This window comes from Herpailurus yagouaroundi, unplaced genomic scaffold (genome assembly GCF_014898765.1).
Source record: "Herpailurus yagouaroundi ecotype Mexico unplaced genomic scaffold, PumYag 187, whole genome shotgun sequence".
NCBI lineage: Eukaryota > Metazoa > Chordata > Mammalia > Carnivora > Felidae > Herpailurus > Herpailurus yagouaroundi.
The window spans coordinates 19,152,365-19,171,048 of NW_024412418.1; the positions used below are offsets into that span (position 1 = coordinate 19,152,365).

At 35.5% G+C, this 18,684-nt stretch overlaps 1 protein-coding gene across 1 annotated transcript in view; it reads left to right on the forward strand.

Annotated features, from left to right (window-relative positions):
• CCDC73 (coiled-coil domain containing 73) overlaps positions 1-18,684 on the forward strand; it is a 127,540-nt gene that overhangs the window by 26,008 nt on the left and 82,848 nt on the right. Inside the window, exons 2-5 of the mRNA XM_040495518.1 lie at positions 4,186-4,257; positions 14,726-14,797; positions 16,439-16,474; positions 17,354-17,428. Coding sequence (XP_040351452.1) covers positions 4,186-4,257; positions 14,726-14,797; positions 16,439-16,474; positions 17,354-17,428 — 255 coding nt within the window. The remainder of the gene's footprint in view (positions 1-4,185; positions 4,258-14,725; positions 14,798-16,438; positions 16,475-17,353; positions 17,429-18,684) is intronic.

Sequence of the window (18,684 nt, forward strand, 5' to 3'; positions counted from 1 at the left end):
GAGGGAGACACAGAATTCAAAGCAGGCTCCAGGCTCTGAGCTGTTAGCACAGAGCCAGATGCAGGGCTTGAACTCATAAACCAGGAGATCATGCCCTGAGACGAAGTTGGATGTTTAACCAACTGAACCACCCAGTCGCCCCCGTTATTCTTTTTTTTTTTTAATTTTTCTTTTTTACATTTACTTATTTTTGAGAGACAGAGAGAGACACAGCACAAGTGGGGGAGGGGCAGAGAGAGGAGACACAGAATCCAAAGTAGGATTCAGGCTCTGAGCTGACAGCACAGAGCCCAACGCAGGGCTCAAACCCACAAACCGTGAGATCATGACCCAAGCTGAAGTCAGACGCTCAACCGACTGAGCCACCCAGGTGCCCCGCCTGTTACTCTTTTATTAAGAGATTACACTTTTTCTACTGCGGGTTAATGTCCTTTCTGTCCATAATGCTTTCAGTTAAAGCAGCCACGGGATGTAAAGCCTAAGGAAAATCACTTAGATAATGGCAAGATGAAAAGATGAGCAGAATCGTAGTCCTAAATGATATTGTTGAACCACTGAAAGTCAGTTTTAGAAGCACTCTGCATTTAAAGTCATTGTCATATGAGGTAAGCCATTGTGAGTTGGGGTTTGTTGTTGCTCCTTGCTGCTGAAAGCATTTTAAATAAATGAGACAACTTTTGTGAAAGCCTATCTTTGAATACGATAGCATGAGTAAGTGTGTTTGTGTAAAAAAAAAAAAAAAAGTCATAAGGAAAATATTTCATAACAAAAACATGTATTTTATATGTTAACATTCTCTTTGATTTCTCTGAAACATTTCATTGTGGAAATTGTCCAGCATACAGCAAAACTGAAAGAATTTGACAGTGAACACTCAAACACCATTAACATATTACTTTACTTGCTTTGTCACCTATCCATCAATTTATCCCTCTTTCAACTTCATTTTTTTGTGATTTCAGAGTAAATTGCAGACTTTGGTGTTCTTCCAAGTACTTCAGACTGCGTATCATTAAGTGGAGTTCAATATTTGTTTACAGCTTTTTCCTTCCTTAAATTTACATACAATTAAAGACACAAATCTTAACTGTACGTTTGGTGAGATGCATACATCTGATAATGTAAACCCTTATGAAGATACAAAATGTTTCTATCCATTCAGAAAATTCCTTCATGCCCCTACTTAGGCCAGTTCTACCCTTACTTCCTCCCCAAGAGGCAACATTCTTTTGATTTTTTCCCACAGTCAATTAGTTTTTTTTCCCCCTAACATTTCATATAAATGGAATCATACAGTATGTACTCTTTTAGGTAAGGCTTCTCATTCATCCATGTTGTTGTATCTATCAGCATACAGATCCTGAACATGTTCTTTAAGTACACACCTATGTATTTCATTTTCTCTGGAGTGATTATAAGTCGTGTTGTGTTTTAAATTTTGTTTTCTGTATTTTTATTGTTAGTGTATAGAAACGTGATTGATACTTTAGGTGTTGCTCTTGTATCCTGAGACCTTGTTGAATTCAGTTATCAGTTCTGGGAGATATTTTATGGATTCCTTGGTTTTCTTTGTATACAATTATGTTATTTATAGAGACAATTTTACTTCTGATTGTTTCCTCCTTTCTTTTTTTTTCTCTCCTTCTCTCTTTGCCTCTCTTTCCTCTTTCCCTTTCCTTGTCTGTCTATCCTTCCATCCAGTCTTTTATCATTGAATATGATGTTCAGTGTACTGTTTTTATGAATACTCTTTATCAAATTGAGATAATTCTCTCTGTTCCTGAGAGTTTTTTTTTTTTAATTTTTTTTTTCAATGTTTATTTATTTTTGGGACAGAGAGAGACAGAGCATGAACGGGGGAGGGGCAGAGAGAGAGGGAGATACAGAATCGGAAACAGGCTCCAGGCTCTGAGCCATCAGCCCAGAGCCCGACGCGGGGCTCGAACTCACGGACCACGAGATCGTGACCTGGCTGAAGTCGGACGCTTAACCGACTGCGCCACCCAGGCGCCCGATTCCTGAGAGTTTTTATTATGAATGAGTGTTGGGTTTCATCAGTTACCTTTTCTGTGACAACTGATGTGGTCATGTGATTTTTCTTCTGTAGGATATTGATATGGTGAAAAACATGAACTTACTATTGATATTGAATCAGCCTTGTATATTTGGAACAAATTCTACTTGGTCGTGGTGTATAACATTTTATACCTTGTTGGATTCTGTTTGCTAATATGTTACTGAGATTTTTTCATCAAAACTTGTGAGAAGTATTGGTTTTAGTTTTCTGTTTTTGTACTGTCTTTGTCTAGTTTTGGTGTCATAGTAAACAGACATTATAAAATGAGTTGAGGTGTGTTTCTTCCTCTTTTATTTTTCTGGAAGACTGTGTAAAAGTGGTGTTAATTCTTTATGTATTTGGTGGAATTCTCTAGTAATGAAACCATGTGGGCCTGGACATTTATATTTTGGGAGCTTTTTAACTAGTGGTTAAAGGGTATATAGATTGTCTATATTGAGGTTTGAAGAATTGATCCATTTCTGTAAGTTGTCAAATTTATGAGCATAAGCTTGTTTGTAGCATTTCCTTATTAACTTTTTAATGTTGCAGTATCTTTGTACGTGGTTTCTTTTAGCTCTTAGAGCGTATTTAAATTGTTGACGTAAAGTCTTGGTCTTGCTCAGAGACTGTTCTTTTTAACTTTTTATTTGCTTGTATAGGGATCACACTTTCCTGTTTCTTTGCATCCCTTGCATTTTTTGTTGAGAACTGGACATAGACATTTTGAATATGTGGCAGCTCTGAAAATCAGATATTTTCCCCTCCCTACGGTTGCTGCTTACTGTTGGTTTAGTGACTTTTCTGAAATAATTTTGTAAAGTCTGCTGTTTCTGTCATGTGTGGCCATTGAGGCCATTGTGCTCCTGACTTAATGATCAGCTAGTGCTTTGGTGGAGATTTCCTTAAATACCCGAAACCAAAAGTCAAAAACTCCCAGTTTTTACAGAAGTGCTTTCTCTCTGTGTTGGGGCATATCTTCAACACTACAGGCACTTTTTCTCTTGTGATACCTTGTGTTTATGGGGTAGGCTAATTCATGAGTATTACTACGTGATTTTAAACAAAATCAGAGAATTTGTCTAAATAACTACTTCCTGCTTGGCTTTGGGTCTTCCTTTTGTGCTGCTTCCCAGAGAGAATCTGTCTTTGCAGCCCTCCCAGCTGATCTCCCTGTTCTTTTTATTTGATGCTTGTTCTTCAGATGGTGGCTGCAGGTGGGGGAGTAGGGGAATTCTCTGATTTTATTAAGCTTCAGTTCTTAGGTTCTGCGTCTCAGGGTGAGGTCTTCACAGGGGTTCTGATCCCTCCTTTGTTTTTAATGCTGGACCTCCCACGTATTCCTGCTCCTACCCCAATGATAGAGCTGTTTTCTTATTTTCCTAGCCTATTTCCAGCTACAATGGTTTTCCACAGGTGCTCTCCTACTGTAGTTTTTATTGTCCCTCCTTCTGTAAATTAGGCTTTTTTTCCTTATGGGAGATGAGGAAGACAGGGCTGTCTAGGTGGAGTTTTCAATGGTGGCTCTTACTCCCCTTTACCAGCTGCAGAGGGTTTCCACTAGTGTTCTTAGATATAGTTATTGTCTTTCCCTTGCAGATTAAGATTCTTGCTCTGTAGGGGAAATAGGGAAGATGGGTTGTGACTGCTCTTCTCTTCCCCAGCTAGTACCACAGGGCAGAGCTTCTCAGGTTGTTGGATTCTTCCCATCCTTCCTTGTAATCACCTGGTGGGCTTCCTGGAACAAAAACCTGATAAAAGATATAACACCTCCTTATTTCTGGGGTCCCTGGGAATTCACATTCTTAAACTAGTACACATTTTGCTTTTAGCAATTTATGAAGAGCTTGTAGCTGAATTTTCTTATCACTACTCAGTGGTTTACATCCCAGGTAAGTAAATGCTTTAGTTCTGTTTTTCCTGCAGGAGAGAGTTATCCAGAGCTTGGATTAATTGAATGATCTGGAGCCTCAGTTCTCTGATAGGCTTGTCTATTTAATTTGCAGTTTGTCCAGACGTGGGAGGATATTTTAAGTGTGGGATGATGCTCTTTTTTTATCTCTCTAGAAAGAGCTGAAATGAAAAATTTTAAAGTCCTAATTTTCCTAGCATTTTTCTTTTTGATTTAGGAAACAGAAACTCAGTATGAAGAGCAGATTGGTAAAATTATTGTGGAGACACAAGAACTTAAATGGCAAAAGGTAAGTATTTTTAATTTTTATTTCAGATTAGTGTTTTTAACATCTATTTAAAAATGTATTCTAATCCTTAATAGCAAAATTAATTTTTAAATTTCCTAAACATATTTGGGGGATTGTGCATCATTTTAAACAAAGTCTCAAGAGAGGTGCCTGGGTGGCTCAGTCAGTTAAGCATTCGACTCTTGATCTTGGCTCAGGTCATGATCTCACAGTTTGTGGGATTGAGCCCCATGTTGGACTCTGTGCTGCCAGCTTGGAATTCTCTCTCTCTCCCTCCCTCTCAAAATTAAAAAAAAAAAGTCTCAAGAAATTCTCATTAAAATTGTTTTAATAATATTTGAGCCTCCAGAACACTGAGAATGAAAGTTATTTTCAGGCTTTCTGATGATATTGCTAAAATCTACTATGATCTATTTAATACCCGAGAAACACATGTGTTATAGAGGAGTCAAAATGTTTTTTAAGAAAACCTCAGAATAGTACTTTATTTTCATAGGCTGTCGTTACATGCTGTAACTAAATATTAAAAAACAGTATCAAATCTAATTCTCTTTTAGCCGATCTATATAGAAGCAGTTTTGATAGTGCTTCTCATGTGTTTCCACCAAAGTAATCTTAATAGCTAAAAATTGAAATCTTAATTTTGATCGCCCCCTCTTTTCACTGTTTGACAGTATTGAAACAGGAATTTAGACGTAGCATATCAGAATCAGAATTCAACTGACAGAGGATAGCTCAAATTGGAAATGATGGGAATTTGAAACCAGATAGACCCACAGGTGTGTAGAATTTGGGAGTAAAACTAGAGTTGGATTTTATGAGGCACAGGTCTGAAACCTGTCTGTGGAGAGAAAAAAACAGATAAACATCAAATACAAACAAACTCCATGCTGATTTCAAAATGTAAAGTCATATCTTGTTTTTGGGTAGAGAGAGTCAACAATATAAAGTTATCCAAGTCCTTAAGTTAGTAGGTTTAATACAATCCAATTTAAACATGCAAGAGGGTATTTGTGGTAGTTAAGTTGATTCTAAGGTTTATGTGGGAATAAACATATAGGAGTGTCTGGGAAGTTTTTAAAAGAGAACAGGATGTGGGGTGCCTGGGTGGCACAGTCGGTTGAGCCTCCGACTTCAGCCAGGTCACGATCTTGCGGTCCGTGAGTTCGAGCCCCGCGTCAGGCTCTGGGCTGATGGCTCAGAGCCTGGAGCCTGTTTGCGATTCTGTGTCTCCCTCTCTCTCTGCCCCTCCCCCGTTCATGCTCTGTCTCTCTCTGTCCCAAAAATAAATAAACGTTGAAAAAAAAAATTAAAAAAAAAAAAAGAACAGGATGAAGTAGCTACGCTAGATTCTTAAATATATTATTATAAACTATAATAATAATTAAAGGAGCTTGGTGCTACTTTAATTGTCTACATGGATAGATATTACTTGGCTACTTTAATTGTGTACTTGGATAGGTATTCCTTGGAACATAATAGAATCTCAGAATAGATCCAGATCATAAGATAAATTAGTGACTGATAAAGGTGGCATTGCAAATTAGTGAGGGGAAAATAGATAATTCAAGAAATGGTATTAGAACTGCTTTTTTCTGAAGAAAAATAAAGCCAAATTCCTACCTTACTTTACAAAGTTGTAGAAAATAGGAACTTTCATATATATATTCTTGTTGGCAGTATAAATTAGAAATGCCTGAGTGGTTCAGTCAGTTCAGCATCCAACTCGATTTCAGCCGATCATCATGGTCTCACAGTTAGTTGGTTTGAGCCCCTGCTGTGAGCATGGGGGGGGGGTGAGGGGAGGGCTGGGAGGGCTGCCTGGGAACTTCTCTTACCTTCTCTCTCTCTTCCAACCCCACTTGCGCTCTCTCTCTCTCTCTCAAAAATAATAAAAAAAGAAGTTCTTTGTTGTATTCCTAATAAAATAAAACTATTTTTATTAGAACTCATTGCAGTGAGAACATTACCTTGACAGTCTTAGTATGTCTCAAAAGGGGTAAGTCAGAATTGGGATATATAACAGGCTATTGGGGTGTAGGCTCAAGTGGCTTCAGGAAGATCCTTTTCTCCCAATATTTTTTATTGTGGTAAAATACACATAAAATTTGCCATCTTAACCATTTGGAGGTATACAGTTTAGTGGTATTAAATATATTTTTAATGTCCTGCCATCATCACCATTCATCTACAGATGACTCTTTTTACTTTGTAAAACTGAAACTCTATACTCATTCATTAAACTCCCCATCCTTCACTTCTCCCCAGTTCCTGGCAAACACCATTATACTCTGTATGATTTTGACTATTCTAAGTTTCTTAAATAAGTGAAATCATACAATATTTATCTTTTTGTGACTGGCTTATTTCACTTAGCATTAATGTCCTCAAGGTTCATCCATGTTGTAGTATATGTCAGAATTTTCTTCCTTTTTTTTTTTTAATTTATTTATTTTGGGAGAGAGAGGGAGCACAAGCACACAGGAGGGGAAGAGAGAGTGAGAAAGAGAGAGAGAGAGAGAGAGAATGAGAATGAAAATGAGAATGAGAATGAATCCCAAGCAAGCTCAGCACTGACAGTATGGCGCTCAAACCCAAGAACTGTGAGATCATGACCTGAGCCGAACCTAAGAGTCAGATGCTTAGCCAGCTGAGCCACCCAGGTGCCCCAGAATTTTCTTCCTTTTTAAGGCGGAAATAATATTCCATTGTATGTATATGCCACATTTTGCCTATCCATTCTTCCATAGATGAACACTTGGTTTGTTTTCATGTTTTAGCTTTTGTGAATAATGCTGTTATGAACATGGATACAGAAATATTTGTTTGAGTCCCTACTTTAATTTCTTTTGGGTATATACTATGAAGTAGAATTGTTGGATCATATGGCAATAATATTTCTAGTTTTTTCAGGACCATCCATAATGTTTTCCACAGCAGCTGTACCATTTTAAATTCTCACAATTATGCCCAACGGTTCTAATTCCTCCCATTCTTGCCAACACTTGTTGTTTCCTGCGTTTTGGTAATAGCCATCCTGATGGGTATGAGGTAGTATATTATTATGGTTTTGCTTTGCATTTCCTTAATAATTAGTGATGTTGAGCATATTTTCATGTGCTTTTGGCCATTCACATATTTTCTTTGAAGAAAGTCTATTCTTGTCTTTTGCCCATTTTGAATAGGGTTTGTTTTTTGTTGTTACATTCTAGGAGTTCTCTATATATTTTGAATATTAATATCTTATCAGAAATATGATTTGTACATCCTTTCTTCCATGGGTTGCCTTTTTACTTTGTTAATAGTATCTTTTGATGCACAAGATTTTAAATTTTTCATGGAGTCCAATTTGTCTTTTTTGTGTGTGTTGCTTGTGCCTTTGGTATCATGTCCAAAAGATTTTGCCCTATGTTTTTTTCTAAGAGTTTTATGGTTTTAGGTCTTACATTTAGGTCTTTGATCCATTTTGAGTTAATTTTTATGTGCAGTGTTAGGTAAGGGTCCAACTCCATTCTTTCACATGTGTATATCCAGTTTTCCCAGCCCCATTGTCCTTTCCAAGACTGAATAGTCATTTAACCATGTACATAAGGATTTATCTGTGGGCTCTTTATTCTCTTCTGTTGGTGGATGTGTCTGTCATTATGCCAGTACCACACTGTTTTGATTACTTGAGAATCCTAGAAAGTTTTAAAATCAGGAAGTTTGAGTCCCCTAGCTTTATTCTTTTCTGAGATTGACTATTTGGGGTCCCTTGAGATTTCATATGAATTTTAGGATGGATTTTTCCATTTCTGCAAACAATGTCATTTGGACTTTGGTAGGGGTTGCACTGAATCTGTAGATAACTTTGGGTAGTACTGACATCTTCACAGTATGAAGTTTTCTAATCCATGAGCATAGGATTTGTTTCCATATATTTGTGTCTTCTTTAGTTTCTTTCAGCAGTGTTTTGTAGCTTTCATTTTATAGATCTTTTATCTCTTTGGTTAATTCCTAAGAGGTTTTTTTGTTTGTTTTTTGGTGCTATTGTAAATGGAATTATTTTCTTAATTTTGTTTTCAGCTCACTTATTGTTAGTATATAGAAATATAACTGATTTCTGTGTAACTTTGTCTCTTGGTAGGTTTTGCTAGTGTGCTAAACCCATTTATTCTAGCATTTCTTTTTGTGGAATCTTTAGGGTTTTCTATGTTTAAGATCATATCATCAGCAAACAGATAATTTTAATTTTTCCTTTCCAATTTGGATGTCTTTTATTTCTTTTTCTTGCCTCATTGCTTTGGCTAGGACTTACAGTACTGTGTTGAACATAGTTGTGAAAGCAGGCATCCTTGCCTTGTTCCTGATCTTAAAGGAAAAGCTCTCAGTCTTTCACCATTGAGTATGATGTTTGCTATGGGTTTTTCATATATAGCTTATGTTGAGGTCATTACCTTCTGTTCGTAGTTTGTTGACTGTTTTTTTTCATGAAAGGGTGTTCAGTTTTGTGATGGTCATGTGCTACCCCCTTCATTCTGTTAATGTGGTGTGTATTACATTGATTGATTTTCATATGTTGAACCATCCTTGTATCCCATGGATAAGTCACTTGGTCATGGTGTATGATCCTTTTAATATGCTGCTGAATTTGTTTTGCTAGTGTTTTGTTGAGAATTTTTGCATCAGTGTTCATCAGGGATATTGGTCTGTATTATTCTTGATGTGTTTTCATCTGGCTTTGGTATCAAGGTAAGACTGGTCTCAAAGCATGAGTTAGGAAGTGTTCCCTCCTATTCAAATTTTGGAAAAGTTAGAGAATTCTTCTTAGTTCTTTTTAAAATGTTTGATAGAATTCACTGTGAAGCTATTAAGTACAGAACTTTTATTTCTTGGGATATTTTTGATGACTGAGTCACTCTCCATGCTAGTTAAAGGCCTATACAGATTTTTTCTTTGTTATTTGGTATTGTTAGGTTTTGCATTTCTATGAATTTTCTGTATTATCTAGGTTATCCACTTTCTTGGTGTACAGTTCACAGCACTCTCATATTCCTGCCTAGTTCTCCAGAATCAATAATGATGTCCCCACTTTCATTTCTGATTTTAGTAATTTGAGTCTTTTCTTGGTCCATCTAGCTAAAGGCTTGTCAGTTTGATCTTTTCAAAGAACCAATTTTGGTTTTACTGCTTTTCTCTATTTCTCTATTCTTTTTTCTATTTATCTCTGCTCTGATGTTTATTCTTTTCTTCCTTCCACTACCTTTGAGTTTAATTTGTTCTTTCTGTGTAGTTCCTTAAGGTATAAAGTTAGATTGTTGATTTGAGATCTTTCCTTTTTTTTTAAATGTAAACATTTATAGCTATAAATTTCCCTGTAAGCAGTGATTTTGCTGCATCCCATAACTTTTGGTATGTTGCATTTTTGTTTTCATTCATCTGTAAATATTTTCTAATTTCCTTTGTGATCTTTTCTTTAATCCATTGGTTAAGAGTTTGTTGTTTAACTTCCACAAATTTACAGATTTTTCCAAGTTTCCTTCTTCTATTGATTTCTTCATCCCATTGTGGTCAGAGAAGACACTTTGCATGATATATATCTTTTCAAATGTGTTGAGACTTAATTTGTGGCCTAACATATGATCAATCCTGGAAAATGTCCCATGTGCCCTTGAGAAGAATATGTATTCTGTTGTTTTGGGGTAGGGTGTTTTGTATATCTGTTAGCTCTAGTTGGATTACTCTGTTGTTTAAGTCCTCTATTCCTTTACTTCTGTCTGGTTGTCCTATCCATTATTGAGAATGGGTTATTGACATTTCCAACTATTATTGTAGAATTGTCTGTTTCTCCCTTCAATTCTGTCCATTTTTGCCTATTTTTATAGGTTTGTCATTAGGTGTGTGTTTATAATTGTTATATCTTCTTGTTGTATTGAAGCTTTTATGAATATATAATATCCTTTGTCTTTTGTCACCTTTTGAAATTTTTTTAATGGTTTTTTTTTTTTTTTTTTTTTTGAGAGAGAGAGAACATGTGTGTGCGCATGGAGGAGGGGCAGAGAAAGAGGGGGACAGAGAATCCAAAGAGGGCTCTGTGCTGACAACAGTGAGCCGGATGTGGGGCTCTAACTCATGAACCATGAGATCATGACCTGGGCTGAAGTCAGAGGATTAACCCACTGAGCCACCCAGGCACCCCATCCTTTTTTGAAGTCTATTTTCCATTGTGTCTTTTTGTTCTGTTGTTTGGTTATTTGCTTGGAATATCTTTTTGCATACTTTTACTTGTAACCTGTTTGTGTCTTTGGATATAAAGGGAATCTCTTATAGTTGAGTTATGTTGTTTATTCATTCTGCCAATATTTGGTTTTTGATTGGAGAATTTAATCTATGTACATTGAAGTAATTCCTGATAAGGAGTGACTGCTTTCTTTCGTTTTGGTATTTGTTTTTTAATTGCCTTACAGCTTTTTTGTCCCTCATTTCTTGCATTACTGTTACCTTTTGTGTTTAGTTATTTGTTGTAGTAAAACATTTAAATTTAATTCTCATTTCCTTTTGTGTATATTCTGCCGCTGTTTCCTTTTTGATTACCATGGGAATTATAGTTAGCATCTATCATCAACATTCTAATTTGAATTTATATCAGCTTAACTTCAACAACATAAAAGAACTCTGCTTCTTTACAGCTCTATCCAGTTGTTGATACTACATCTTTATATATTGTGTGCCTCATAGCATAAATTAAAAACAATTTTTTTTCACACTAACAGAGACTTGTCTTTTTTGCCCTTATTTTAGGGGCTGACACTGGGCAGGCAGCAGGAAGAGGGCAGGGCTAGGACGGGGCCTGAGCAAGGGCTCAGACCCCAGACTGCCCTGGGTGCTACAGACAGGGCAGCTGCTGCAGGACAACTGTACCAGGGGCAGGGGCGCCCGGCTGGCTCTGTGCTTGCACAGCAGCCCTTGGTCAAGATGCTGGCTGCATGGTTACCATTGGCCTGCAGGAGGTGCAGCATCTGGCCCTGAAGGTCCAGGGGCCCGACTGCCTCTCGCCCAGCGGTGTGGTTGCCCGCGCAGTGCAGCAGCTCCTGGAGGTGGCAGCTGGGTAGGGGCTGCGTGGCTGCATTGGATGACAGCAGCATGAGCCGAAGCAAGAACAGCAGCAGTGTCACCATAAATTAATAATCTTAAAAATGCATTCGTCACTTAAATTATGTTGAAAGCAAAGTGTGGACTTGCAAACCAAAGTTATAATAAAACTAGCTTTTTAAATTGCCCATGTATTTACCTTTACTGAGATCTTTATTTCTTCTTATGCCTTTGATTTGCTGTCTCCTGTCCATCCTTTCCCATTCCTAAGGGAGAGGTTCCATTATTGAGGACTTAAATTATATAGAGAGATGTCAGCTTCAGAAATGTTTGGAACCCAGTATCTATAGTGGCTAATGAAATCCAGAAAACTTAATTGTCTGTTAGTAATCACCTTCTTATTTATCAGGAATGATAGATTTATCCCCACTGGATAAATCATACCCTAAGTAATGTATTTTATTCTGACAAAATTCTAAACTTTCTTTGGAATTTGCATGTCCTTTTTGAGCTAAAGCAGTAAGTAGTTAAATGGAGTTAGTTTTAGAGCTCTTCTCATCTTTAGAATAATGAAAACTTGCCCATATATTGTATAAGAGTAGAGTTACAGAGAAATTTAAGTTCCTTAAGCTTCTTCAGTAAACCCTTGAGGCATAGCTATCTAGATAAATTGTTGACTTTCCCAAGACAAAATAGTTACACCATCTTGATCTAAAGGGACACTATAGAAAGCAGAATGTGTATTTATAGTGGTAAAGTATGTAAAGTCGGGTAGCACTGAAGATAAAATAGTATTTGGGCTTAGTACTGCAAAGAATTGGGGGCACGGTTATTTTATTTATTTGTCTTGAACAGATCTTTATCTTCACCCATTGAGTTTCTTGACTGGAAATCAACAATGTTCAAAGACTGGCATAAAGTGTGATTCATCCGTTCTCTATTAGGTTTTGGACTATTCATTTTAATTCTTAACTTCTGGTTTTAGAGATATTATGTAAAGTTAGGTGGAGGTTTGCTGCTAATATCAGTAAGACATTTTGCCCACAAAGAGTGCCACTTCATAGAGATCTTAATTTGGTTTGATCATGTCAAAGGTACCAGTAGTCAATATTCAAATATAGCTGTAATCTGATTACAAATAGAAAAATCCTCAGAGATCTAAAAAAAAAAAAAAATCAGGCAAGAATTTAATTTTGCAATTCTAGTTTACATACTAGATTCCTTTCTCCAATGCTAATGGGTGTGGTGACATAAAGGAGAAAATAATATGTCTCACTTGAGAATCCAAGGATAACAGTTGTAGGCTAAAACAGTAGGGAATATCTCTGGATTATTAGAGATATTCACTATCTGAGTAGTTCATTGACTCTGAGGAAGAGATTATGTGATGATGGCAGGATTAATGGTATGAGTAAAATGTTTGCAAGGTTTCTTTTAATATTTAGAGAAATTTCTCTTTGCAAGTTTGAGGATAAAATGGGAAGTTGGATACATGATTTTCCCTCAGAGCAGTATCATTGATTTGTCCACTTGATTTTTTTCCCCCTTCATTTTCTTAGCTAGTTCAGGAGAGTTTTTTCCCCAGTGGCCTTTCCGATTATAATAAATATCTACAAGTGTCTTTACCAAAAGGCTCACTCCTTCAGTGCTTGATGACTGAAGTGGGAACATTAAGCTGTTTTATCTATAAGACTTCCAGTTCATTTTGCTTTTGTTGTAAGGCTTTTTGAACAGCTGGATTTGGAGATCTAGTGATGGGGCTATTTCCCATCCTAGTTTTGGTTGCGCATTAAATCTCCTATTTCCAGATTTAAGGCTGTTCACAAAAAAGTGAGGAGAAAGCTAGAGGTCACATGTACTTCAGAATGTACTCCTCAACGAACTGTCCCTGAGGTCTTCAATAAATTCTTTCCTTGCTTGCGGGAGTGCTTTAGAGTGTAAATTATTTTCACAGAAAACTGGCCAACAGCCTCTGAAAGATTTTGTCCAACATCTACAGCTTGTCTAAACCTGTCTGGTTTCCTGTGCGGTTTGTGATTTCCTAAGCTATTCTTGGGATCTTCTCACTTTGCTTTTTCCATTCAATTTATTTTTTCATTTGAGAATATGAATCATTGGTACACATCTGGGAACTGGCAGTATTATTTTTAAAATTTAGCCTGTAAGAATTAAAATATTTTTTTAATTTTAATTTTTTTTTTTTTTTTTTTTAGTAATCTCTATACCCAGTGTAGGGCCCAAACTCACGACCCCAAGGCTGAAGAGCTACTCAGATAGTGAATATCTCTAATAATCCAGAGATACTCCCTATTGTTTTAGCCTACAACTGTTACCCTTGGATTCTCAAGTGAGACATATTATTTTCTCCTGTAGGTCACCACTCCCATTAGCATTGGAGAAAGGAATCTAGTATGTAAACAGAAGTCACATGTTCTTCTGACTAAGCCGGCCAGGTGCCCCAATAATTAAAATATTTTAAAGTAATTGCTAACTTTAGAAAAAATAAAAAGCTGTGTTAGATAGAAATGTAATTAAGGTATATTATATGGCTGAGCACTGAATAAAAATTGCACAGTCATGATAGTATAATTATTGAAAAGTGAAATCACAATTTTTAGTGACTGTTGGAAGAATAGAGGGAGCAGCTGTTAGGTAATGGTTGTACAAGAAAGCTAAACTCCCACCTATCATAATAGGAAGTCAGTAGATAAAATTTTTAAGTAGATAAATCAACATATACTTAGAAACACGGAGTCAAATAACAGAAACATTTGAAGTGGTTCCCACTTTTAGATCTAATGGCTTTAAATTATGAGAATTATTCAGTAACATAGAAAAAGAAAGTTTGAAGTCATCTTGAATCTAAAGGACAGAACACAACTTCTATCAAAAAAGGAGGGAGAGAAGGAAAAAAAAGAAATGGAATCATATATGTGTATTTTTTAAAAATGCCCTGTAGTAGTTTTGATTTTATAAAAAATTATTTTGGTGAATTTAAAGAATTATGTCGTCATGTGAACATTTGTGCCTAGATAATAAAATGGGTTTCTTTGGGAACTCTAAAGGATTATAGGCTAATTGTATACTATTAATTTTAATAACTTTTGATGAAAGGTATTTTCTTGAAGAAAGCTTTGGAGTCAGGCATGTTTAGAGTTGTTTAAACAATTTTAAAATCAATGCGTTTTATCATGAAAAGCAACTGGAAGCAAAATTATTGTATGCTGATTCCATGACAGGTAAAAAATCATAGACTTGGATTAAAGTTGCATTTCAAGAGCATACAATAATACACACAATAAATATGTTTAATTTTTATTTAAATTGTGAACTCAATTAAAAGTTAAAACTTTCAGTCGCTCAAATTTGTTTTAACTTTTCATAATTTTTAAAATAGGAAACTCTTCAGAATCAAAAGGAAACATTAGCAAAGCAACACAAAGAAGCAATGGCAGCTTTTAAAAAGCAGGTAAAGGATAGACAGACACCAGTTTCAAATATTTCATCTCCTGTGCTCCCATATGAATATTATGCTAAGTTGTTCTGCATACTCACTGAAGACAAAAGAGTACTAATGGAAGCAGGAAATAAAGTCATTTTGAATCACAACCGACAATAAAGAGTAATGTAGTTAGAAAGAGCTAGTTAAGGAAACAAATTAGAAAATTGTTTTCTTTGGAGATATGTTTTCATCTGTCCTAAGTAAATTAGGTTAGTTTTTGTGTGTTCTTCTTTCTCCCCATTCTTCCCTTTCTCTTTGGTTAGAGTATCCTAGGATCTTACCTTTTTTGCTTTCTTCCTGTATCCAGGCCAGAAATAGAATGAGATGCACATAGAGCGATGTGAAAGATGAGCAGATGTGACTATTATGCACCGAAATCTCCATAAATACTATCAGCATCTAAGAAAGAGCAGAGAAAAACATATACATACATATGTACATACATACATATGTATGTATGTACATATATAAAAGATTTTTAAAAAATGAATAGCAACTCCTTCAGTTGTTTTGAGTTTTATAGCTCTACTACTTCAAATGTGCTCATGGAAAATATTCTCAGGAAGTGTTTTTCCTTATAGCCATTCTAGCATCACCATTTTCCCCCTTTTTCCTTCCCTCTCTTTTGTCTTTATTTAAGTGTGTGTGTGTTTAGAAAGAGAAATGCATAAAAAGAAATACATCCTGTATAAAGTAAGTCACTAGTTGACCAAAGTTATTTGTAATTCACACTGTAGTGTGGTTTTGTTTAAGCAGATGATAAACTTTCTTCCTTTTAGTCTGAGATGGCCTCACCAAAGTTATGGAAGTTTTATTTGAAGACTAAGCCAAATATACCACATAGTATTCTCTAGGAGAAGGCAAGTTTGTGTCTCTCTTACTTACCACAGGGGACTTTGGGCAAGATAAGAATATCCAGATATCTGAATGGTAGTTTAAAAGTGCTCTTGAGCTCTTTTTCTCCTATGTTTTTGTTTGTTTTTTCTCCTCTTCTCCCCTACCTACCACTCTCCATTTCTTGATTCTTGAATGAGCACTGTAAGGGATATGGAAAATGAGACGGAGAAATTCCAAGGAAAATTGTATTTCTTGACCGTCTTGCCTGGTATCCTTGTGTTGCTTGGGATATTTAATTAGTTTTCTTTGTCATGTTGACTTTGGTTCCTCTGTTTTAGAATATCCCTATTTATTTATTAGACTGCTACATGCATCTTTTAAAAAATTTCAGAAAATATGTCAATGCCAATTCAAATGATAGTCATTTCATAAAAGTGTGCCTTCAGAAAATGTTGCATGTCATTATTTATGAGTAGATGGCAAAATATTGAAACATCGAAGAAAAAAAACTTCTGGAAGGAAAAACTAAATTTTCAAGGGTGATTGGTGTCTCTAATCAATTTGACTAAATTGTTCATTTCTTTTGGTGACTGGCTTTTTGCCCCCTTTTATATATTTCATTATTTTCTCATGTGTGAAAGTAGCACATTCACGTTGTATTAAGTTCAAACAATATAGATGTGTAAAATATTTTTGTAGTCTCGCTGACCAATGTAAATCACTGTTAACTGTTTACTTACCTGTATTTTAATTTTTAAAATTGTTTATCAGTTGAAAATGAAGATGTGTGCCTTGGAAGAAGAAAAGGTACTTACTAATTTTTAAATAATTTAAACCATAGTTAAATGCATTCATCATTAGTTGTGCACCATAATGAAAAACATTAATAATAGACAAATGGAGAATGTTAATTGTTTGAAATCTTAGAAACAGAAAGACCCAAGGAACTCATGTTACCAGTTAGTTTACAGTTAGTTTACTGAAACCTAGCAAGATTAAAGAACTTGCTGAAGTTCCCATTTTAAAGTGGCAAAGTTGAGACTAGAACCCATATCTCTTCAGCCTCCAAATTAATGCTCTTTATACTCTATTGCAATGTTTCTGTTAACCATATTTTTAGTGCTTTATCAATGTAATTACCTATTTAAAAAAAATTAAAATGATTTTCATCTGGATGCAGACCAGATGCAACTGGAAAAGAAGATACAACCCTGAGCAATCCTAGAAATTCACCTGGCATTAAATATTTTCCCTACTTAATAGTTAATATATGTTTTTATTATATCAATGAACATACTATTTATAAACACCTTTTAAAAAATTCTCCTATATCTTTATAAGACAAATATACTTGTATGTATCTTATTAATTACGATATATTTATTCTAGCTATATGAATTAAATAATTATATAGTGTCCATAAATTCTCAGGAATGCTCTACTGATAAAATGATTTGTTATGACTTTTCATTTCATGATATTTGTCATCTTGTAAAGGCCTTATGGTAATTTCATGATATTTTGAAGTCATTAGAAATGTTAAGTTTTGCTGCAGATCCAGGTTTAAAGCCTGCAAGGTGTTAAAGTAGAGGTTTTGGTTCTTGAGCTTTTGTATTTTCCCCATTAATAATATTTCATTTACACTGGAAAATACTGAAATATAGGTGTTTTTTTTTTTACTTAAAGGGAAAATACCAACTTGCTACAGAAATAAAAGAGAAAGAAATAGAAGGATTGAAAGAAACATTAAAAGCATTACAGGTAAAGTAACTGAGCATTGCTTTAAAAAATAGTTTGGTATTTTAGCATTGTATTAGTAAAATGTCCACTAAACATGTAAATTAGCAAAACAAAGCTGGTAAAAGTTCGTATACAATGGTAATTTTTTCCTGAAAGCCTTGAATTTCAAATTAGGATTTTTCCTCATCTCTTATTTTATAAAGAAATATTAGGGGCACCTGGGTGGCTCATGGGTTGAGTGTCTAACTCTTGATTTCTGCTCAGGTCATGATCCTGGCCAGGGCTGTGGGATTGAGCCCATGTCAGGCTCCATGCAAAGTGTGGAGCCTGCTTAAGATCTCTCTCTCTCTCTGTCTCTCTCTCTGTCTCTCTCTCTCTCTCTCTCTCTCTCTCTTTCTCTCTCTCCCCCCATCCCCAGTTGTGTTTGCTCTCTCTCAAATAAAAATGTAAAAAATGAAAAGAAACATTAAAATAACTTCATTATTTCTTACTATAATATAATTAAATAGACGTGTGTTATTTTTAACACTCTGTAGATGAAAAAACCAAGTCAGGCCTATATATTAAAACTGATTACCTGTGGTCCTTAAAAGTTAAAATAAAATAGCATTAAGCAAGTCATCATTACTTTCTCAGTACTGTGCTTATTTTCTGCCAATACCGAGATGACAAAAACATCACATTTGCCTTTAGGTTGTTCACAGCCTCATACAGAATATAGATGATATCAACTCATGATAATCAACTCATCAATTATCAACTAATTATGATTCATTAAATATACTTATTGAAGGTGTACAGTGTGCCAAGCAGTGTTCTAAGCCCTTGAGATATAACAATGATAAAAAGGGACAAAAATTCTGCTTTTATGGAGTTTCCATTCTAGGGGGGGAAGATAAGCAATAAAATGAGAGAAAAGGAAAAACGAAGATTGTTGGGGGAGAAAATACCTGGTTTTGAAGTATCACCCTATAGGGCACTTGTACCCCAGTGTTTATAGCAGTACTCTCAACAATAGCCAAATTATGGAAAGAGCCTAAATGTCCAACTGATGAATGGTTAAAGAAATTGTGGTTTATATACACAATGGAGTACTACGTGGCAATGAGAAAGAATGAAATATGGCCCTTTGTAGCAACGTGGATGAAACTGGAGAGTGTGATGCTAAGTGAAATAAGCCATACAGAGAAAGACAGATACTATATGGTTTCACTCTTATGTGGATCCTGAGAAACTTAACAGAAACCCATGGGGGAGGGGAAGGAAAAAAAAAAAAG